Genomic DNA, 23,192 nt, shown 5'->3' on the forward strand with positions numbered 1-23,192 from the left:
AGATTCTATCCAGAGAAACTTGCCTCTTATTTTTCTGCGGATTTGGGGGCTTTCTATAATCACAAATATTTGAGTATCATCCTTTCCAATCTTACCGGTGCTGTGATGCCAGCCTTTGACAGTGGAGGACACTGGGGTCCAGAGCAGGAAGGGGCTGGGCCTCCCGGTTCCAGCGTGTCTTGGGGGCAGATCTCCGCGAGCCGGGCGGCTTTCCCACACACGGCGGCGGGGAGGTGTCTCCCGGACCCTCAGCTCCCAGGCAGAGGCTGCTCCCCGAGATTCCGGTGGCCTTCAGGGTCACCTCACCCCTCACTCCAGTCTCTGTTACAGCGAATGACGTTGGACTTGGCTTTGCCCGTTGGTTAAATACTGCAGGGAGAACAGCACTACAATCCTGGGCTCGTCATCAGCACCCCTCTGTGGTCAGCGTGTGACCTTATTTATTTACCCATCACATAGTCATAAAATTCACTCACCAAATGCTGTGCTATTAACAGCAAGGACCTATGAGGAGAACCGCGATTCAAGAACAAGAACATGCATTTCATTTCCCTCTGTGTTCCTTTCCACACCCACTACCCTGGGGTGACTGCTGCCCTGATCTGCAGCCAGAGTGGTGGCTCCTGCTGGGAGCCCTGCTGGGGCTCTGTCTCCCCAGGAACAAAGGCCCAAGTTCTACAGGGGCACCACGGCCCCTTTTATTTGTCCCATGGACCCCCAGGTAAAAGGTAAAGCCAAGAGCAGCCTTCAGAGCCGTGCCCTGAAAGGCACACAGTGAAACATATAAGCCTGCGGAGGAAACCACGGGGACTAAAGAAGGTTGCTGCACGTTTTCAACAGTGACCAGCCACGTGTGTGCTGCTTTACCGACACATGAAATAACAAAACCTCTGTAAAACGCGCGAATCGGGGCCGTTACCTGGGGAGGCCCACCTGCGCGGCGGGTGGGAGTCTGCCCCCCCCCAACGCCCTGAGCTCCCGACCCTTCCTCACCACACGTTCCCCTCCAGGGAGTGGGGTTCGCTGTGGACGAGAGGGCAGCTGGAGGCACGGGCGTTGGGCTGGCCCTGCGGGGCCAGGGGCACACGTGGGCTGTCGGAAGAGGGCCCGCCACAAAGAGGGGCAGAGGCTGAGTGGGAACTTCAAGCATAGGTAGGGGACCAGGAGGTTTATTTTAGCTGCAAAATCACAGCCTGGGTGTGTCGTCAGGAGAGTCACTGGCGAGGGGACAGTACTCCCAGGGGCGTCTGATGTCTGCCAGGTTCCCCAGGGACCGCTGTCCCATCACTGCTGTGTCCAGTGCCTAGGACAGCGCCGGAAGTGGACGGACGGACAGGTGGATGGATGAAGGGATAGGTGGACGGATGTGGTATCCAAGGCCGTCCCCCTCACCGCGGAGCTGGCCCACTGGACCTGGTTTCCGTCCAGCTCTGGCCACTCCCTGAGGGACCTGGGCAGGCCTCTCTGCCTCCCGGGGGCGCAGGGAGCTGGGGGCCCTTGGGTGTCCCCAGCACAGGTCAGTGTGCGACCCTGGGGGTCTCAGAAGCCAGGCAGGTTCCTGCATCCCTCTGTGTCCAGCGCCAGCAACTGGACCAGCTGAGCCACAAGCACTAAGGACCCCTCTGCCCAGGGCCCCCTCAGCCTCAGACCGCGGGAGGGCTGCAAGCAGCAGCTGGTCCCAGGGATGCCCACGGCCCCCGAGGGGAGGCGCCTCTGGGCGGGGCCAGGACCTGTACCCCAAACTGCAAGTGCTGCTCCGGCCCCATCCCTGAGCTCCCCGCACCCGTGGCATGTGCCAGCCCCTGGACGCCCCTCCCCCACTGGCCACCACCCATCATCCTTGGCTTCCTTCTTCTGGAAGCTGGGCCCCTGCCTCCCTCCTCCCAATGTCCACAGCTTCCCCCACCCCCAGCCCACTCCCTGGGTGCCCACCTCACTCCTCGGCCTTGGTGCCAAAATCCCCACTGCCCTCTAGTGCTAGTGGCCACAGGGACCCTGGGCCACTGCGAGGGGCCCGTGGTGCCAGCCTGTCTCACTCCAGATGCCCATGGTGCGCGGGAACCCTGCCAGGAAAACTGAGCCCCCCAACCTTAGCACAAAGCATTACAGGTTTATTTAAATAAAAATTTATAATTTATACAAGACTTTTTCTTTAAACAAGGTTTTCTTAAAAAAATGTTACAGGGGCATTTTTTTTCATCAGTTCTTCATACAGTACAATCCTTTTGTTGAACAAAAGTTACACTGGTAATGAGTATTTACAGATCCAAAATAGACTCGAGCTCCAGACATAAAAAATTTAACATTCATTCTAGTTCAGTGATTAGTCGCAGAAATTAAACATCTGCCCAGATTTACACAACTCAATAAAACTCCAGGCTCTCCCCGACAGGGGGCCCACATAGGCCCGCGCTCTTCCCGGCAGGGGCCCTGGGCTTCCAAAGAGGGACCTGCCGTGGGCCACTGTGCAGCTGGGGACGGCCATCCCGCACGTGGTCAGTTTTCATCTCCCTTGCTCCTCAGAAGGGACTCGAACCAAACCACGCCACTCTGAAGGAGGCAAGTCCATTCCACGCAGGGACACACCCACAGTGCGTGGGGACAGAGTCCCACAGTGCTGACAGGGACACATGTCGAACCCACAGCAGCACCGGGGAGTGGGGCTTGAGCAGCACCCACGGGTGTCGCCCCACAGTCACCCGGCGCCAGTTCAGGGCCCACCCTGCCTTGCCCCGGGCACAGAGGGGGTCCCACTGGGTGTATACCCACAGCGCCCCCCAGAACTCGGTCCGCCTGCACCGACTGCGGGGCAAAGCCCAGGTCTCGGGCGGGCTCTGCCTTCGTCTCTGAAAGGTCACAAGACACCGACGCCAGGGAGACCAGGAGCTGGGCGGCCACCGCAGGGCCCCGGTACCTCACGACTGGGCCGGGGTGTGTGCTTGTCTGGCTGGTGGGCGTGGCTCCCGAGCACACTCCGCGAGGTCCCCTCACCAAGGGGTGACAGGAGTGACGCCACCGAATCGCCCGCCCAACCAGCAAATGGGGAGCAAAGGTAAAAATTACGTCTGAAAAACGATACAAAAATAAGAAAAACAGCTTGCTCTCTGTAAAAAATATAATCTTCTGTTTCTTCAAAAAACAACGATCTCCGTGACACCCAGAGGACTCAGGACAAGCTGAGGGACCGGAGGTGCCCGTGTCGGGAGTGTGCCGAGAGGGGGTGGCCCCACCGGCCCTGCCGTCTCCTGGGCGTGTCCGTCCCCGAGGCCTTCGGCCAGTCAGTCCCAATGGGACGCCGGCTTCAGGGAAGGGCCGGGCCTGCGAGGCGCGCGCTCTGTCCTCCCCGAGGGCGAGGGCTCCCCCCACTCCCCGCCGAGTGTGTGCAGGCACCAGGGCTACGGACCCCGAGCTCTGGGCTCTGCTCGCGGTCACTCCCCAAAGCCGGCTGACCTCCCCAGCGTTCCCGCACCGCCCCCACGGGCAGGCCCTCTGCCAGCCTGGGCCCCCTCGGGCCTGAGGCGCTCTGGTCTGCTCCCACCCTGGCACAGCAGCCTGGAGGCGGGGGCGGCCCCAGGGCTCGGAGCACCCCCGAAGTGGCCGTCCTCCTGGGCCTTTGCACCGCACGGCGCTCCGCATCCTCCTGAGGAGCTGATCTGGGGCCCCCGGCCAGCTGGTCAGCACCGCGCTCCCAGGACGTGCATGGGGGTCTCCCTAAAGGACGGGCCCGTTCATGGCGCTGGCCAGGGGCCCCCACATCACCTATCGCCGGCGTCCTTCACCCCGGGGAGGGCCCCGTGTGCTCCTCGTATGGCTTTGGTGTGGCAAAGCTGCTGGCCTCCGAGAGCCGGGGTGCGGCCGCGCCGGTCTCCGCCCGGTGGGGACAGAGAAGGCGCAGCTGTGCTTGGCGGTGTGTCCTGCGTGTCATCCTTCCCGGTGGCCTCGCGTCCACAAGACGCTCCCTCGAGAGTCCCGACCCCTGAGCAAAGGGGTCTGTAAAACGCAGGGTCAACGCAATAGAAACCACAGATCGGGGGGGTTATTGCAAAAGATCACGAGGATGTCCAATTTTTCTCCACTACCAAATTGTTAAAAAAAGAAAAACTCCCAGCAGCGTCACGGCCAGCCAACACTAGCTGTCGCCGCCCGATGCCGCCGCCGCCGCCGTGATCTTCATGTACTGGCCGAAGATGGTCTCGAACGCCTCGTCTCTGTGCACCATGGCACCGAACACCAGCGGCTGGCGGGAGAGGAAGCACCAGCAGCGAGTCCGCGTGCCGCCAGGTCCACACGGAACCGGCCCCACCCCGCCCAGCACCTGGAGCCGGCCCCACCCCGCCCAGCACCTGCGCTGGGCCGCAGCCTCCTGCCCCGGGAGGGAGGGAGGGTGCTTCGCAGGCCCCTCTGCCCAGCCGCAAGCCTGGCCAGCCTGCGCTCAGAGCCACTCCCGGGCCCCCGCCGCTGTCTCCCTGGACCCCGCCCGGCACTTACTTTCTGTGTTGATGGCGTGGACACAGCAATCCCCATGCCCGACCCCGGGAGGACGGAGAGGACCTTGTACTGAAAGTCAACGGCGTGCCTGTCACCACCGGCCCCCCTGGAGACGGGGCCACCCTCCCCACACCCCAGGGCGCTTTCCACGGAGCCCCACACGGGCCTGGGCCTCCCCAGCCAGCAGAGAACGAGGACTGATGGTGTGAGCGGAACACCAGACCCGCTGACACTCCCGCCCAGGCTTGCCGGGGCCCCCACAAGGAGCACTGCGTGGGGGGAGCAGTTCCCCCAGCCCGACCTTGCTCCTCCGACCCCACAGCTCTCTGGGAGGGAGGGACCCACCACAGCCACAGGGGTGCTCCTGACACACCCTCAGAGGGAAGGAGACGCTGCCCGGCGGACCCCTGGGGGCCCACCCAGGAGGCTCAGAGGGGGCGCGGGTGGGCCTGGCCTCCCCCACCAGGTGTGTGTGTCAGGCTCTGCGCACACCTGTGCCTGCTCCACGTGACACGACGGAAAGTGCTGGAAAATGCCAGAGCCGGGACAGCCTGCCCCGGGGGAGCGTCTCAGGGCCAAGGGGCAGACGGCTGCCGGGGCCCAGCTCACTGCCCACCCCCCACCCCCACCCCCTTCCGTGCGAGGACGCCAGACGCTGGTCCACCAGGCAGAAGAGAGGGCACAGCCCACGGCGTGTGGATACCCCCCGACGGGCCACGGGGCTCCGCCTAGAAGCGGGGCCCTGCCGCGGGGAGAAACGCCGCCTGCCCGACTGTCCAGACGGCACCCCTCGGTTTGTTCTAATCGCACCCCGCTCCCAACTCGGCCGCCGGCTTTGCAACCCTGCCGCTCCTCCGCTCCTGAGACTGGGGGTGAGGGCGAGCAGGGGCCGCACCCACCTTTTGGATGTCCGTGATGTCCACCAGCTTGATGACTTTGTTCCTCTTGGAGAAGCCGGACTTGGAGCTTTCGAAGCACAGGTAACTACCGGCGGCGGCGGGGGGCAGGGGTGGACAGAGCACAGCCCAGCAGGTGAGCCAGAGGGGACCGTGCCCGGCAGCTGCAGCCACAGCCCAGACACAGGGCCCCCTCACCTGCCGCGACGCGCCAGCCTCTTATAACTGATTTCATTTTTACCCAGTCTCACAGCTTCTCAGGTTCAAAACCCACTGCTCTGCACTGAACCCGACTCATGTTCCCATGACGTGAGCATCCCCGGGACGCCCAATAAGAAACCTGTGTGTCCCTGAGGCCAGTTCCTCCAGCGAGGGGGTAGAGACGAACAGGTGGTCCTTGGCTGAGAGTGGGGGGCGAGGTGGCCGAGGGTCCCCAGGGCTAAGAACAGACACCTCCCTGCACCTGCTCCGCCCCCTCCCACCCCTGGGGGTAGCTGGGCTGCTACGCCCCAAAAGGAGGGTAACAAGAACCCTGCTGCAGCCCTGGGGCCAGGGCCCTGGCTGGGGGAACCGCACGGTTCCCATCACACGACGTTGAGCACCCAGACCAGGGCAGCCCAGGCCCTGGGGAAATGACGGCCTGCGGCCCCGGCTGCATCCGGCTCAGAGGCAGTACCTCCCCACCCGGGGGCCGGGAGTCAGCATGAGTTGGGGTCTCGGCAGGGCTAGGGGTCCCCACGGCTGGGCCGCCCTGGACCGCGGGGCCTGCGAGGAGCCCCCGCTAATCCTGGCCCCAGCCGGAAGGCACGCCCGCCCGCAGCCGCCGACGGCCTCACTCACTTCTCCGTCACGTACAGGACCCCGTTCCTGATGTAGTCGGTCGGCATCTTCCGGTCTCTGTTTATCAAGCAGCACCGCCAGCCGTTCTCACACACTGACGGGGACAAAAGCGGCCCGTGACCTTTCCTACTGGAAATACCCGCCCTCTGACTTGATGTCGGAACCATCAGCACTGGCTTTTCAAGGATGTACTGACGTTCACCCTCCACCATCAGATGAAACCCACAGTGGGAGGAAAGTGGCCTCTGAGAGCCTCTAGAAAGCAGATGTTTCCCCTCCCATGTCAATGGGCAGAGATTTTTTTTTTTTTTTTTAAAGGAAAAGCACAATTTAAGTAAATCAAACTACGGCCACGACTCTCAAGGTTCACGGTCTGGGTCAACAGAAAGAGGGCTCAGGAGAAGGTCAAAACTTAAATTCTCCAAAGTTCTCTTTCTGCAGTTGGTATCACACACGACAGAGGCCAAACCGTTTAAGGGCCCCCGACCCGCCTCACGGAGAGCCGGGCAGCGTAGGAGTTTCGGGGGAGGCCGAGCAGGGCCCTGGGCTCCCGAGTCACCTGTCACCACCCAGCTTTCTAGGAGGCCACAGCAAGGGACGAGCTGGCCAAGGCAGGACCGGGAAGCCCCTGCACGCGTGGCGCTCTGCGGCTCCGCTTCGGGGCCGGCTGGCCTGCCTTTCCGCTGTCAAGCCACCCACTGCAGACGTGCTCGGCCCCTCCGACCCACCCGCCCAGGAAGCCCGGGAAGGGGGAGGCGGGCGGGCGGCCCTCCCTCGGCCCCCGTCGGGCCCCCCTGCACTGGGGCGGGCGACCCCTTCTGGCCTGGCCACGGGCTCAGTACACACGTACCCGCCAGCGGACGCTCGTTTTCTGTCAAGTTGAAGATTTCGTGGAAATTGCTCTTCTTGGCGCCATGGACGCGGCTGGCGTCCTCGTCCTTGTTCAGGCCGGCGGGCGCGCTGGACACGTAGCCCCGCGAGGAGGTCGTCTGCGGCTGCCGAGGGCACACGACGCCCCTGTCAGCCCCGCCGGCCGCGGGGGGTGGGCGGGCGGGAGAGGGGCGGGGCCGAGCCGGGACGCACGCACGCACGCACCCTCACCCCACCCAGGCTCCTCCGTGCACACGTGGACGGAGGAGCGGAGGGGCAGGCACACCCAGACGTGGGGTCCCGTCCTCGCCCATGAGCCCCCGTCTGGGCAGAGCAGCCCGGCTGAGGCGGGCAGACCCTCTCCCCGCGACGCCACGCCCCAGGCACTGTGCCGAGCCCGACCCAGCACGTGCGGTCAGTGCGGAACCGTCAGGTGCTCACGCCCGCGCTGCGGACACCGGGACCGGCCGCGCGGGACAGGCCACCAAGAGCAAGGTTGGCAAGTCAAACGGAGTCAGACCACAGCAACGCGTGGCATCAGGGCACGGCGTGGGGGTGCAGGTACCACACGGACACCGTACCTTGTCGTGTCCCGACAGCTGGCCGGACGGGACCACACACACGTGCGGCCACGGAAGGAAAGGTGGGTCCACGTGACACGAGGCGGTAAACACCGGCTGAGCAAGCAGCACGCGCAAACACACGGCCGCGGGACGCCCTGGTGGGGTCGCCCTCCACCCCGGGAAGCCCACCCCCAGCGGCTCGGGCCCATGACACTCAGGGAGCCAGGCTGCCTGCTCTTGGGCCTCACCCCTTGGGTCCACCTCCGTCTGCGTGACCAGAGCCCACCCACCGGCTCCCCAAGGTGCAGGCTGCTCCTGCCTGCCCGGCTGCACACCTGGCTTGTGAGTCTGGGGCCCCAACAAGCTTTGTCCTAGAACCCAGGAAGCCTGACCCACACTTGACCCAGAGCTTCCATTCCACGGACAAAAGCATCAGTTCCCAGACACCCTTTCCTCAGAGGACACTCATACACCAGACTCTGAAATCCAACGTGACCTCCTCCAGGAAGCCCTCCTACACCTCCGTGGGAGTCCTACTGAGCCCAGAACCTCCCCACTAGTCTGAGACCCCAGGAAGAGCACCAAGGCCAGCTTGCCCTCCTCGTCCTGGCTCTGGACAGGGTGCCTAATGCCCACACGGCCTTCCACCCAGTCCCAGCCCGTGAGCACAAAATGGGCCCATCTCGGCCTTGCTGTGCCCTTGCCGGGAACAGCAGGGACCCAGCACCCACCCAGAGAGCAGTCACTCCCAGGGCTCCCTGCTCCCAAGGCTCCCAGGGTCTCAGCAGTCACGGCCAACGCCCTGTACCCTCCTGCCCTTGGCCTGGGGGCCGGCCTCGCCTGGCGGGGCCCACTCCCCAGCCAGTCTACGTAGATAGGGGCCCCCCAACCAGCCTCCAAGCACTGCACAGCCTCCCCCAGCAGCTGTCCCCTGCCCAGGGCTGGCCAGCCCTGGACCTTCGGGACAGCAGAGCCGGTCACAGCGAATCCACCCCTGCAGTTGTCTGTTTCAACGGCCCCGAAAATCAGAGACACCAGCCTCCCCGCAAGCCGGAAGTGAGGGACAGCGGAGTGTGGCCGGCGCATCTCCCGGCCGCCGCGGGGCCTACCCTGCGTGACACGGTGGTGCTGGAGCGCTCCTTGAGCTGGGGGTCCGTAGGGAGGCTCTTCCAGATGATGTAGGGAGTGTCGTACTTGGCTCTCAGCCTCGGGCAGCGTTTGAAGATAAAATCGATGACAAAAAGCTTGATTCCGGCGTAGAGTCCTGGGGGCAGAATGAGGTCCCATTTCTCCAGGACCCTGCGGCCCTGCCCGCGTGGCCGGCACGGCGGTCCCCACCCCGCCAGGTGTTCCATGGAGGGCCTCCCAGGACCCAGGTGTGGGCCGATGGTCCTGGGGTAGTTACACAGGGCAGGGAAGTGACCCCAGCTGAAAGGGAAGCCACTTCTATGTGTGTGTTGTTACCTCCAACCCAGAAGTGGCTCAGGCCAAACACTAACCTGTCCCTAAAACCGACCACACAAAACCACGAGTCACCATCCTCCAAAGGGGACGTGAGCAGGACTTCGGGGGACCCGTCCCCAGCCTGCCCGCCCCTGACTAGGTGAGCCGGCAGTGACGGCCAGGGGCTCCCGCCTCCTGGTCAGGGCACCTGCATTGGCCCAGGCCCCCAGAGAAACGAGACAGACAGCCCGGAGCACGCTGCACTTCCGTTGGCATTTGTCATTCCCCCCACGGCCTCACTTGCCTGCCCTAGTTTTCCTGGTGAGGGGGGCGGGGAGGGGACGAGAGACCGAGGACCCACCTGCACGCTGGGGGCCAAAGGGCAGGTGGGCACAGTGCCCAGACCATGAGGCCCCCGAACTGTGTGACCACCACACCCAACACTCCAGCTCAGGCCGGGCGCCCCCTGCCTGCCCCCCACCCACGCACCGTGGACGGAGCTCGCGGTGCGGATCAGACGGCGCGGCGCGCTGACCGTCCGGCAGGCTCCTTACCCACGGCCAGCCCCACCAGGCGGTAGGGGAAGAAGCAGGAGGCGAGGAAGGCGGCCCACAGCGCGATGTACAGCTTCTGGGTGATCTCAGGCTGCACCCACATGAACAGGCTGGAAGGGAGAGGAGAGGTTCAGCCAGGTGGCGGGCGCATCGTACACGCGGCCGGCCAGGGGCTGACGACTTACTTCTTGATCTTTTCCAGGATGTCGGCCATCTTGCCAAAGAGGTTCTGTGTGAAGAAGCAGCTGCGGTCACGACACACCCCCGGGGCCACAGGGCAATGCTGGAGATGCCCAGCGCCCAGGAGACCACGGCCGGCGCCACGGAGCTCATGGTCCTGCCCAGCCGCTCCCAGGCCGAGACTGGGTGATGGTCAGGTCCGAATCAGGGGTTAAGGCACCACTCGAGACGAGGGACCCAGGCCTGCACCCTCCCGGGAGCTCCCCTGGCACTGGTCAGGAGGGCCTCCACCAACTGGGGCACCGGCGTCAGACCAAGCCAAGAGGGCCCTCCCCACCAACCGGGTTGTCTCGGGTGTCAGCTCCCAGACAAGCCAGGTCTGGAGGGCTGGGTAGCTGGGGTCCCCCCGCCTGGAGCCCGGCAGCGGTACCTGGGCTTTCTGGGCAACGTCCAGCACGAGCTGGAACTTCTCAGACACGGTCAGGTCTTCCTTTGGAGGCTCCTTCAGTCAAAGGGGAAAGAGAATTTCCACTGAAATTTAACAGTTCAGAGAAATTACTGACAAAAACAGCAAGGAGGCCTCCCAGCCCGGGGACCAGGTCTCTGCTGCCCCGACACAGAGGGACGGGCATCCCTGGGGGGCCCAGCCCGAGGGGGCAGCACGGGCAGCTGTGCTAGCTGACACCCATCTGGTGCCTGAGAGGGTGGTAGGCAGCCCCCCAGGTGGGCAGGGCTGCTTGAACAGATCACCTTCAGAGGCGCATCTGAGACCACAGCCTGCGCCCACCCCACACTTTACAGGCGGGGGAACTGAGGCCCCAGCAGGGGGGCCTGACTTTGTCCTGCTTGTCTGAGTTCATTCAGCAAGAACCTCCCTAAGACCTCCAGGTACCAGGGCCAAAGGGCACAGGCCTGCCTCCCCAGAGACACGCTCCCTGACCCCTGTCTAAAGGAGCCCCTGCAGACACCACCACATCCTGCACCCCTACTGTGTGCTCCACGCACATGGTAGGTGCTCAAACACCTGATGAAGTCCATGGACGCACCATGGCCTCCCTCCTGCCTGTGCCTGGTGGTTCACCCCCACGGGCCAGAGTCCCCGTAGAGTGGTGGGCAAACTTTCTGTAAAGGGCCAGGTGATAAGCACGTGTGCCTCTGCAGGCCCAATGGTTGGTCGCAGCAGCTTGGCTGCTGCAGCCCCAAAGCAGCCACAGCGTAAATGCACAGGCGGGACGGAGACCAATAAAACCTTGTTTACAAAATTGAGCGGCCAGCCACTGGTCCAGCCCGTCCATCGTTCACCTCCCTCCACAGGAGGCTATGAGCGGCTCCAGGGGCCCCCTCGCTACCTCCCCTCCACATCACGTCCCAGCTGAGGAGGGTCAGGTCAAGCCAGGCCCGGCCAGGCCAACCTGCTTCTCACACAGCCAAGCCCAGGCTCGTGAAGGGCGCTCGGGCATCAGCTGGCGAGGGGTCAGGGTGCAGCCACGCAGGGCTCCGGATAGGGGCGGCTGCCCTTCTCCTCCCCGACCTCTCCTCGCCTGGCAAGGCTCCCCGCCGCCGTCCACACAGCTGCACCTGGAGGCCTTGGGGGACCCGCGGCCCCCGCACAGCACTGGCAGGTAGAGCCTGGCCCCCCAGGCAACGGAGCCCCTCCCAGGACTCACCACCACTTCGGACACTTCAGGCACGATGCTCCACTGTATCCTCCAGCCCCTGGCAAACAGGAGACAGCACGCCTTTACAACGGCATCGTCTGCAGGCGGTGGCCGTAGAGGGGTGACGTCAAGTCACCAGGCCTGCGCTCCCAAGGAGGAGCCGCACCCGGGAATTTTGGCCACTGGGACAGGAGCTTCAGAAACACCCGGCCGTCTGCTGAGACCACCAGGGCCCCCTCCTAGGCTCCAGAGAGGAGATGACCCAGGTCACCCCCACAGATCCCTCCCCGGGGGCCCTCCTGGGGGTGAGCACACATTTATAAGCACCCAGAGGTGACGGGCCTCTCAAAATAAGTCAAGGAAGTGGCAACAGCAACAACTTTAGTGAACCACGTCTAGCCTGGGCACGGAGAACCCTTTCACAAGCGCTTAAAAGTTTTCTACGAGAAACATTTTCAAACGAACCAACTTAGGCAACCGCAGAGAAGCACCTAGAAAAACTGTGCGTAAAGTGAACTTTTGAACGGCTCAGTGAAAATACAGAAGGCAGGCCCTCCTGTTAGGCCCGACGTGAAGCTGGGGGTCACTCTGTGGGGCGACCTCAGGTCCACACAGACCCGGGAGGGCCCGGGGACACGGGGTTCCCACCCCAGCGTGCTGGCTTCCAATAGCGCCGCCCGCCCCCAGCCTCGAGATGGAAAGCAGGTGCTCGGAGAGGGCGCAGGGAAGACACCACATGGCCCTGGGCTCTGGGGTTGCTGAGTCCCAGCGCCTCCCCGGCACCTGCACCCCGACCAGTGGGGACCTCCCAGGGCACAGAGCCGCTGCAGCTCCATCAACCTCACCTCCGCCCACTGGGATGTCACTGCTGAGGTGTGTGTGGAGGGGGGACTTTCCTGCCCAAAAGCAGCACGACCAGAGGAGGGGCCAGAGTGGCCCCAAAACCGGCACCCGCCAGCAGCCTGCTGGAAAGAGCTGCTGGGGTTTGGGAATCACCCTGCCCGCTGCAGCAAACCATCCTCCTGGGGGCTCGGGGACTATCAGAGGACAACCTCCCAAAACGCCAGCACGTGACACAGAGCCGGCTCGGCAGGTGCCCTGCCGTGCGTGTAACGCAGGAAGACAGCACAGCCGCGCACACACCACAAACCGGCGCACCTACCTGGCTATGAGGTAATTGAGGGATAACCTCAAAATTGCTAGAAATAAGAACATGGGGATGGCCCAGCCGTGCCACACGGCATTCATGTACACCTGCGGGTTTGGAGAGAAATGGGTCGGGAGGGAGACGGTTAGGCGACCTGCCCGCATGGTTCAGGACAGACCAGATCCCTCTCTCCCCCAGCCAGGCAGGCGGCACTCGCAGGCAGGGAGACCAGGCCCCAGCGGCCCTCTGCAGGCCCGAGGACCAGGGCACGCAGCGTAGACAAACCCGCTTGGGGAGGAGGTGAGACGGAAACACTGCTCTGGGTGGGCGGGGAGCAGCCTGGAGGTGGCCCGGGATCACAGGAGGAGGGCTGACCCCACAGAGAGGTCCTGGCCCAGCACCGCTGCGGGCCCACCTACCAGAGCCGGAGGCATCCACATACCCAGCACTGCTGACAGTCTACCCTGCCGCACGGGGCAGGCAGGGTGCTGGGCACAGTGCTGGCGCTCAGAGAGGGTAGGGGACGGACGCAGTGGGTTCAGGAGGAGGCCTGGCAGGTGGTCTGAACGGCGGGCAGGGTTAGCTCAGCCTTAACCCACAGGCAGAACTAGGGACCTGGGACCCAAAGCAGCCAGGGCCCTGTAGAGCAGAGTGCTTGTGAAGGGCGGCCAGAGGAGACCTCCAGGGGGAAGGGGGCTGGCCCCTGGCCACCACCGCCTGTCCTCTGCAAGTGTACAACACCCATCTCCCCGGTGGACGGGGGGCCCCTGGGGCTTCAGGGCGGCCCTCAGGACCCTCTCAGGTGGAGGCCACCTATGGGGGCCTCTGCAGAGATGGGGCCTTTGGGGGCTGTGGCTCTCCCTCTCCATCCTCCTCCCACTGGACGGCAGGGTCTCCCCGGGCAGGGCTGGGAGCAGCCACCACAGGACAATTCAGACTGCGACTGGGCCTATCTTCCCCAAAGCACCCTGTGATGCTGGCCCAACGCCGCCTACCTTCCCCAGGCCTGGTGGCCTGCTTGGCCCCTAGGCCACTGTGCGCCCGCCAGGAGCCTCCCCCAGCCGCCGATGCCGGATGGGAGGGACGGCTGGTTTCTGCACAAGCAGACAGACCTCCCCACCGCCCCTTCCCCAACCCACTTGGGAAAGTCGACCATAAGCTTGGCTCGAGGCCCTCTCCCGAGAACGCTGCTGCGGGGTTCTGGGCAGGCGGGGAGCCCCACTGCCAGCCCCAGGCTGCACCCCACAACACCCTTATCCAGTCCTTACAACTGCCCTGCAGCCCACTTTACAGGCGGAAACACCGAGGCCGGGAGCCGTCCCACACGGCAAGGATGGGTGGGTCCCTCAGGAAACCTCAGGGAGGGTGCACACCCCACCACCCATCCACGGGGAGCACTCACGGTGAAGGCGATGGCAGACGTGTAGACGGAGTACCAGTCGGATAAGGCAGAGAGGTTCTTCACAAAGCTGGTGACAGGCCTGGCACCGCGCTCTGGGGACAGAACGGACCACGCAGTCAGGCCAGCGCTAGCCCGGGCCTCGGACACACCTGGCGGTCCGGCTGCTGCACCAGCTGGCGGTGCGGGGCCGGGGAGGGAACCAAAAGGAGCAAAGCAAACCCCAACTGTCGCGGGCTCCCGGCGCGCCTGACCCCAGGCCAGCGCTCCCGCGGCCACTCCCGGGCTGCGGCCCGTCCTCCATCCTCGCGGGGAGACGTCTGTCTGCCTGTCTGCCCCGGCCCGTGCCCGCAGGCGGGGAATGGGGGTTTAGTCCGCACACCCCGGGCCCTGACAAGTATCTGGAGAAGCACCACGTTTTGCTGGGGCTCCCAGGCCTGGAGGGAAACTCGGCTTCTGGCCACGGGCCAGGGGCGGACAGACAGACGGGGTGGGCCTGGGACATACTTCCCACAGCCTTAGGAAGAAGGCTGGGCTGGGAACTCCTGAAAAACATGCTTCCAGAAGTAAGTCCAGTTCAGTGCAAGACCGCAGTCACCGCCCAGGCAGCCCCGGCCCCAGCGGCTCACACAGCCACAGCAACAAGCGGGTACTTACTAAGTCCACGCCGGGTACTTACTGAGCCTCCTCATGTTCTCGGTCAACCTAAGAGGGGGGAAGAGATGAGCACCAGCACCCACTCGGCTGCAGCCGCGTCCTGACCCCGCAGCTCCCTGCGGGCCCCCGGGGAGCATGGGTGACCCACTGGGGGGCGGCTTCCTCGTCTCCCGCCCACGCTGCCTCCACCCGAGTCTGAGAGCCCGGCCCGCGGGCACTCTCGGGGTCGCCACCGTCCCCGCGTGGTGTCTGTCGCAAAGCACCAGTACGACCACTGATTGGGGGGCATGGCCGTGCGGCCGCCCCCCGCACAACCTCCCCGGCTTTGCTTGCCGGCCCCGAGGAGGCCTGTCCTGCCGGGACAGCCGCAGAGCCGGGCCCCGGGGGCCACCCCTCCACCCCAACCTCCAGCCGGGCCCCACCTCCGGGCGCTGAGGGGCTCCTCCGTCTCCACCGTGCTTTCCTCGGGCTGGAACCGGAAGTCCTCCACATACTCCCCGAATTTCTCATAGAACCACTTCTGGACACGGGGGCACAGCCCCTGGCTCCGTCGGTCTGCAGGACGGGGTGGGGGTCCAGGTGAGGGCAGCAGGCTGAGAGGGGCCTTACAGAGCAGCAGACGCAGGGGCACTGGTGGGTGGGGCTCCCGGCCGGGCCGGCGAGGGCACGTCCACGCCAGAACTGTGAGGGGCCAGGAGCCCTGAGAACAGAGCCCAACCCACTTCCCCACGAGGTGCAAACCAACCAACGCAGACCCCGGGGGCCCCCCGTGTTCCTCACACCGACCCCCGGCTTGTTGGAGGCTGTCCCCGGTGCAGGTGCTGTCCAGGCGGGCTCTCAGCCCACTGCTGGCGCTGCGTTGACCACCCCCCGCCGCCGGGCACACTGGTTGGTCTGGGAAGTGGCCAGGTGGGCTCACTCCCAGGGACACCCGGACCCTGGGGAACAGCCAGTGGGCATGCGTCAGGGGCTGTGGTCCGCTGGGGGCCCCAGTGAGTGAAGTCACCCACATCAGACTCGAGAAAACCAGCCCGAATCCCGTGGAACAAGTCTGTCCCTTCGGAGAGCACGTCGTGGAGTCGCCCGCAGGGGGCGCCGTCCCACCACAGTTAGAGGGGGATGGCATGCACGCAGGTGGTCGGGTGCTGCCAGCTCGAAGGGACGAAGGGACGGAGCGGAGGCCGGGGGGATGGAGGGCGGTGCACACAGAGGCCGCGAGGCTCAGAAATGCCCAGAGGAAGGGCGACAAGGGCCCTGGGTTCTCGCAGCCCACCTGGGGCACGACAGGGTCTTTAGGGTGAGAGCCTAGGCAGGCTCAGCCCTATAACCGCTTGGACAGCAGCCGTGGACAGTGAGTAATGGGACGGGCGTGGCTGCGTCCCCATGAAACCACACTGACGACGCTGAAATTTGAAATTTATGTAACGTTCACGTGTCAAATCCTTTTGATTTTTTTCCAACCATTTAAAAGTGTAAAAAGATTTTTTTTCAATGTAAAGGCAGATGGGGAGCTGTAGTCCGCCGACCCCGGGTCTAGGTCAGGTGCGCTGCCCGAGTGGACAGGCCTCACGGCGCTCCCCAGCCCTGCTCTGCCCCAGCACCACGCAGAGCACCCGTCCCCCCGACCTAACGTCCTCGGGGCTGCACTTGGTGGGGTCCTTCCCTCCCTCCCCACACTCCCCACCTCCCACACAGAGCACGACACGGTGACCCTCGTTGTGGGGACGGGGTGGAAGGACTCTCCTCTGACACTTCCCACAAGTGCAGGAGGCTCATCAATTGCCACACACAGCAGGGGCCTTGGCCGGGTGGGGGGCCCTAGTGCTGCTCCTGGCTTGGAACCTGGGCCACTGGTCATGAACCTAAGGGGACTATGACCCAGTGGACACAGCAGCCAATGCCGCACCCGGCTGGCCTGTCTGCGGGGTCCAGCACCGGGGCCCTGGAAAAGAGGCGTCTCCCTCTCTGGACGGCAGGTAGGGGGTCAGGAGCCGGCTCTGGTCTGAGCTCAGCCTCCACCTGGAGCGTAAGCCTGAGAGGCCTTCCCTCCCGGGCCTTGGTCTCCTCACCTTTACACTGGGCAGGGCTTAACCGAAGGCCCTCCTGGTGTAGCCCTCTGAGCCCCCAGCACAGGCAGGGGCTTACCGTCAACCCTAACCCTATTCCCTCTCCCACCTTCTCAGCCTGCGAGGGGCCTGGGTCCACCACAAATCCGGCCCCTCGAGAAGCCCAGTTTCCTCCCATGCCATCCTCTGAAGGACAGTTTCAGAAAGTGCCAAGTGTGGAGGGGGATAAGGAACTGGAGCCCGGGGTGGGAAGAAAAGGCACTGAAAAGAGCTCTGCATCCTGACCTGGGGGTGCTGGGGCACAAGGCCTGCAGCTAACCCCACCTCCCCACTCACCCCCTTGTCAGGACAGCCGGCCTCTGGAAGCAGGTCGCCAGGCCAGGGGCCAAGCAGCCAGTGTGACCGCGACATGATTCCTCTTTGGGGAAGGGCTGGGAGAGATGTCGCATTGTATTTTTAGGAGAAAATAAAGTAATGTTTTGATCGAATGCCTTGCACCTGCTATGGAGACTCACCAACCGGTAATCAGAGACACCCAGTTCCAACAGGAGGGGATCCCCGAAAGTGAGCAGGTGCACCCGGGAACAGAACCAACCCCCCACCCCCACCCCATCTCCGTCCCCCAGGCCTACCTGCTCCATTATTGCCCTGGGCCTGCCCTTTCGGAGGCTGCTGAGCGGGCGGCTCCTCGGCTCTTAAAGAGAGGGGAGAATAAGCAAGATCTCTGTTAGTTCAAGATACAGCATGATGAGTCCGGGCTTCGCAAGGTTCCCGCGCCCACGGGGCCACCCTCAGGGATCCCTCTGGGGTCCTGGCTGCTCAGCTCAAACGCGGGGTGAGGGCAGTAGGGCAAGCACAGAGCTGCATTCCTCATGGGCATCCTTTAGTTAGTTAGTTAGTTTTGGCTGCGTTGGGTCTTCATTGCTGTGCGTGGGCTTTCTCTAGTTGCGGCGAGCGGGGGCTACTCTTCATTGCGGTGCGCGGGCTTCTCATTGCGGTGGCTTCTCTTGTTGCAGAGCACGGGCTCTAGGCGCAGGGGCTTCAGTAGTTGTGGCACGTGGGCTCAGTAGTTGCGGCTCGCGGGCTCTAGAGCACAGGCTCAGTAGTTGTGGCGCACGGGCTTAGTTGCTCCACGGCTTGTGGGATCTTCCTGGACCAGGGCTTGAACCCGTGTCCCCTGCGTTGGCAGGCAGATTCTTTACCACTGTGCCACAAGCGAAGTCCTACACTTCTTGTTTTTTGATGACCAAACACTGTCTCAAACATACAACTCTTTTCTTTTCCTGTTAATTTTGACCCATCTGCTTCTTTATTTAATGTTAAGCTCAGAATAAACAGCTCTTATACTAGTTACTTGGCCTGCTAATGAAAAGGTACTCAGCGACACACATATTTAGCAAGCACCATGCAAGGCCACAGGCTGGGTGAGCCCCTGCCTGGCAAGCTGTGCACAGGTCCCAGCTTGGTCCATGCCGGCCACCTGCCCAGCTCCCTGCCCCTGCGGCCTAGCTGCACCTGACTACAGCAGTCACCCGGCCTCAGAGCCTCCCTGGAGTTCCTGGCCACCTGCCAGATCCTGACCACAGACCTGACTTTCAACCACAGGCCCTGACGGACTGGCCCCCAGCCGCTGGCTGGACCCCCTTCCCTTGGGCAGTGCCCTGTCCCTGACTGGTCAGCCCACCTGCCCTCCTCACCCTGCACTAGCCTGGGCTACCAACACGCCACACTGCTGCTGTGGTTCCCAGTGCAGCAGAGATCCCAGGATGTGGGAAAAGTGGCAACCCAGGCAAACCTCGGCAGGACTGGGGGGGTGGGGCACGGAGGGCTCTTCCAGGACAGAGACAGTGGGGCTGGGAGACCCTCGGCAGGCGCGCACCCTCGGCATCCTGCTCTGTTAACACAACGTGATCTTGTAAAAGGGAAGAACCTCTGTATCCTATCACAAGTTCATCGCTAAAGGGATGCTGCCTATAAGCTTAAATTATACATAGTGGCCCATCTCTGGGAACCCTGCCTCCCAGTAATGAGCGTTAAGCTAAATTACCTCTGTTTAGCTCCCAGAAAACCTCCTGCCCAGGCCCACCTGTGAATGACTGCAGGGAGGAAGAAATGAACACATCCTCTCTGGGGGCTGATGGGAACCAGGAAGCGTTTGGCTTTACTCTCCCTCCCCTTTTCGTATAAAAGGAGCCTGAATTCTCACTCAGGCAAGTGGGCTCTTTGGGGCACGAGCCACCATCCTCTTGGTTTGCTGGCTTTCGGAATAAAGTTGCTGCTCCCTGTCCCAACAACTCGCCTCTCGATGTTGGCCCGTCGTGCAGTGAGCAGTACCAGCTTAGACCCGGTAACAACCCCACTCCAGCATCTCCGTGAACCGACCCGCTCTGCGGGTTTATAACCTGTAACTGCAACCCATCCCGGCCACGCTGTGCCGAAGCAGGAAGCGTGGAGGACAAGCTGGATCCGAGGAGGGCAGGGTGAGCAGGGGGCGAGCCTGCAGCCTCGTGAAGCGGTGGACAGGGAACCGTGAGACAGAGGGGGGTCCCAGAGAAGGGAGCCATGGTGGAAGAGGAGGGGGCTAGGCCTCCACGCCCACCCCTCCCCGTGGCCAGGCTGCCCAAATGGCCATCCATGCTCAGAGCTACTGACAAACGGGGATTTACTGGGAAGAGGAGGGGAGCTGGGGCACGCAGGAGACTCCAGACTGGGTTCCCTCTGTTCCTGGGCAGGTGTCCAGGCCTCCGGACCAGGACATTCCCTGAACCGGCCGGGGGTCCTGAAGAGGCAGCTCACACAGGAAGCACTAACAAATGGGCTCCCACCAGAGCCCGGGCCCAGGTGTGCTACTGAGGACTTGTGGGCCCGAAGGACACGCATCACTCAGCCACAGGTAGGCCTGGGGCCTGAGTGGCCGGCGGGGCTGTCTGGGGTGCTGTGCTTGGTACCATTTGGCTTGCATCTGTCATACTGCACAGCCACTGGCTGTGTGATCTTTCCAACATAATCACCGCTAGAATCGGACAGGTATTTAGGTATAAATGGGCTGCTAGCTGCCTGCAGGGAAAGACGGCTGGCAACACGGGCGCAGGTGTTCCAGGTGGCAGGGAATTTTACCTTCTTCCCATCACACCACATATGGAACATCATGAGTGCCTGTGACGTGCATGGGACGTGGGAAACAGACTGTCAACACAGCGCACAGCAATCATGTTCTAAACATGAAGAGGAAAGCAGAGGGCAGACAGCGAATCAGGGCCTCCCAGCCGGGCCCACCCGCAGCTCCGGGTAGGTGGGGAGTGAGCGGTGGCCTCAGAGCAGCACGAACGCCCCGGGACTTCACTTCATCATTAGAAAGGGCCCTTGTACTCCTAATAACTGTGGATTCTTCTAAATGTTTTGGAACAACCTCCGCTGATGTTTAACGTGGAGTGCACCTGGAGGGCTTTTCTAGAATCTAATTATCCCCCCGGCAACAACCCGAGGCCGCAGGACAGATGATGAAGCTCATGGGCAGGGGGTGCCAGGGCCACATGTCAGGGCCAGGCTGGGCACAGGAGGCAGTCACCAGGTTCTGTGTAGTTCCCACACGGGCGCCCCGGCCAAAGCCCCAACCAACACGGTGGGCGGTGCAGCACAGGAGGATGACACGCACCCTCCGGCCCCCTCAACGCAGCCGGGAGGGCGGAGGAGCCATGGGAGGTGCCGCTGAGAGCAAACCCAAGGGTGGGGCCCGGGCAGGGCCTGACCAGAGGCCAGTGGAGGTCAAAGGCAGTTTCTCCATGTTGCTTTCGGACCGATAACCGGACGTGGGCTTCGCCTTGAGTAAGCTTAAACCAAGGCGATTTCCCTGGAATTTTCTTAAAAAGCAAAACAGGGGTTTCTATAAACTACCATGTTTTAATCCTGCAGATGGAGTGTGTGTGTGTGTGTGTGTGTGCGCCCAGGTGTGAAGGTGGCCCTCCACACAGCTGCCCACCCTGGACGGCCCACAGAGACCCCAGATGGGCACCAGGGTAAGAAGGAAAGAGGATGTCCCTTGCCTGGAACCTGCTTCTCCCTGTTCCTCTCCTCCCTCAGGTCTCAGCTTCCAGAAGATTCCTAAACCCTAAGCCCCCCCAAACCCCATGCTCCCCAGGACCCTCAGCTTCTACTTCCTCGGTCCGGGCCTGGATGTTCCTTTCCTGTAATCCCCAGTTGGTCCCCAAGCAGGCCTGTGAGAAACAGATCTGTTTGCAGCCTCAGAACCTATCGGGGGCCAGGCACCCAAGGGGCTTTGGTGAAGGGACGAGGATTAAACCCCCAGAGCGGGCTGGGGGTGGTGGGAGGGTGGAAGACAGAAGACACGGACCCTGCAAAGGGAGCTGGCACATGGGGTCCTCTCAGGCCGAGCGCCGCCCAACGCCACCAGGGCAAGCATGGCCTCCGGTAAAGCCGCACATAAATACAAACTGCATCAGACAGAAGCGTGTCAGTGCGGGTGACAGCACTGTGACATGCCATGAGAGGCCAGGCCCGGCCGGCCAGTGGGCTGAGAATACACCCCACACCCAGCCAAGCACCTAGATCTCCCAGAGTCGTCCCAGGTCAGGTCACTGGCTGCACCTCTTTGCGTTATTAAATGTAATTGAATTTGAACGTCTACAGATTTTCACATAAGGTTTAACATCAGGGAAAGTACTGCTTGAAGCCGTGGTCCGATTTCTGGTCCAGGGAGGGGTGCCGGCCTTGTAGCCCGGCAAAGCAAGTGACACCCTGCCCCAACACGGGGGCCCCCGCGGGGAGCCCCAGACAACTGCAGATTGGGCCACGCTGACCTGTGGGACAGGCAGGTGGCCTTCGTTCAGGGGCACCAGAAAGCCCACGGAGCTGTCCTAACACCCGGCAGAGCAGAAAACTAAAGGACCTTCTCCCCCAGGGAACCAAGTGCCACCCGTTCCCTGGGGCTGCGAATCAGCTGCTGAGACCCCGAGGAGGCCAGCACGAAGCACAGGAGGTTCGGCCTTTCCAGCAGCTAAAGCCCACGTGGTGCGGTACCTGGAGCAGGGCTCTGCTCAGAGCCCCACCGTGGTGACGACACTCAGCAACGACAGTGATGCCAGGCCACCCCACGGAAAAGCCAGCTCTGACTGGGGTGTCCCAAGCTGGAGAGAGCTGTGCACTCAGGCCAGGGGGGCCTGGACAAAGGGGTGCGGGGCCAGAGGCCAGGCTGGTGATGGGGAGGGATGGAGACTTTGGCGGCCTCAGCTCCCAGGCCTTGTCCGCCAGGCCACCGGCCTGGACTGTACACAGGGGGACAGGGAGCCCTGGGGGGTTTTATCAGGACGGGAAGAACACAGCTCTTACGACTTGCAAATATCCCCCTGGAATGACCCACTTCTTGCTGGCAGCGCCATGAGGCAGGGGCCGAGCTCGCGTGGGCAGAGGTGGGAGTCCACACCACCCCCTCCGCAAGCTGGGGCGGCCTCTGGCAGCCCCAGGATGGAGGGACTCTGTTGGGAGGAGGTGACTGGCCATGGCAGGCTGACCCTGAGGGTGCTGTCAGGGGCTCGGGGCAGGGGAGTGTCCAAGTGGGCAGTGGGGCAGGGTGGGGGGAGTGAGCGTGCGAGCACAAAGGCAGCTGGGCAGGGTCTCAGGGTCCTGGGGGCGACTGCTGGCCAAGACCTGGGGGGACGTCCGGTGGTTCTGGGGGCTCTGCGTCCCTCTTCGGTCCTGCCCGGCCAGACCTCCCAGGGCTCAGCTGAGACTCCCCCCGTTCCCCCTCCAGCGTGCAACAGGAGCACCTACACCCTCCCCCCGCCACCGGTTTCCAGATGAAGGCCCCGAGGCACAGGAAGGCAGCAACTTTCCCAGGATTGCAGCTGCGGGCACAGGCAGGACTCAGCCCAGAAAGTCGGGGCCAGGCCCACCGTCACCACTCACCCACGTACCCTCCTGATGCCCTGGGTCCGGCAGGGGCTGGGAAGGCGGCAGTGGCCGCTCATGGGGACCGGCCACCTCAGGGTTTGAGCAGGGTCTTGGCTCAGGGGACCGCTACCTACCGAGAGGGCAACGCTACCTGGGTGACAGTGTTACCTGGCTCTCCCCTCCTCCCCACCTGGCCTTGAGCTCCTCACCTGGCCCTTCCCCCCTCCTCACCTGGCCCTCCCCCCCCTCACCTGGCCTTCAGCACTTCCTGGACCTTCTGCTCCAGCTCCATCCGCCGCTGCCGCTCCCGGTCCAGCTCCTGCCGCAGCATCTCCGCGTTGGTTTCCTCTCGCAGCTTCCGGAGCTCCTCCTCTGTGAGGGGAGAGAAGCCCCGGTGAGTGTCATGTGGTCCATTCTGCCCCCCATGCAGAGGTGCCGAGAGAGGGCTGGTCTGCAAAGCACTCAGACAACTGGCAACAGCAGCTCTCGTGCTCCTTCCTGGGGGGCACACCCGCAGAAGTCTA

At 63.3% G+C, this 23,192-nt stretch overlaps 2 protein-coding genes across 6 annotated transcripts in view; one reads left to right on the forward strand and one right to left on the reverse strand.

The window, feature by feature from the left end:
* Positions 1-421, forward strand: part of CERK (ceramide kinase) — a 52,321-nt gene extending 51,900 nt beyond the window's left edge. Inside the window, exon 15 of the transcript XR_014017113.1 lies at positions 331-421. The gene's annotated coding sequence lies outside the window, so the exon portion shown is untranslated. The remainder of the gene's footprint in view (positions 1-330) is intronic.
* Positions 422-4,113: 3,692 nt separating this feature from the next.
* GRAMD4 (GRAM domain containing 4) overlaps positions 4,114-23,192 on the reverse strand; it is a 76,099-nt gene continuing 57,020 nt past the window's right edge. For all 5 annotated transcript variants that reach the window (XM_081249040.1, XM_081249044.1, XM_081249043.1 and 2 more), the window contains 16 exons: positions 22,920-23,040; positions 17,394-17,455; positions 15,118-15,250; positions 14,718-14,743; positions 14,042-14,133; positions 12,655-12,746; positions 11,502-11,550; positions 10,265-10,336; positions 9,840-9,883; positions 9,655-9,764; positions 8,767-8,921; positions 7,075-7,219; positions 6,225-6,318; positions 5,388-5,472; positions 4,489-4,557; positions 4,114-4,237 (listed from right to left, as the gene is read on the reverse strand). In XM_081249040.1, the coding sequence (XP_081105166.1) occupies positions 4,130-4,237; positions 4,489-4,557; positions 5,388-5,472; positions 6,225-6,318; positions 7,075-7,219; positions 8,767-8,921; positions 9,655-9,764; positions 9,840-9,883; positions 10,265-10,336; positions 11,502-11,550; positions 12,655-12,746; positions 14,042-14,133; positions 14,718-14,743; positions 15,118-15,250; positions 17,394-17,455; positions 22,920-23,040 (1,457 nt within the window). In that variant the 3' untranslated portion in view covers positions 4,114-4,129. The remainder of the gene's footprint in view (positions 4,238-4,488; positions 4,558-5,387; positions 5,473-6,224; positions 6,319-7,074; positions 7,220-8,766; positions 8,922-9,654; positions 9,765-9,839; positions 9,884-10,264; positions 10,337-11,501; positions 11,551-12,654; positions 12,747-14,041; positions 14,134-14,717; positions 14,744-15,117; positions 15,251-17,393; positions 17,456-22,919; positions 23,041-23,192) is intronic.

The sequence above is a fragment of the Mesoplodon bidens genome (genome assembly GCF_964165515.1).
Source record: "Mesoplodon bidens genome assembly, chromosome: 11".
NCBI lineage: Eukaryota > Metazoa > Chordata > Mammalia > Artiodactyla > Ziphiidae > Mesoplodon > Mesoplodon bidens.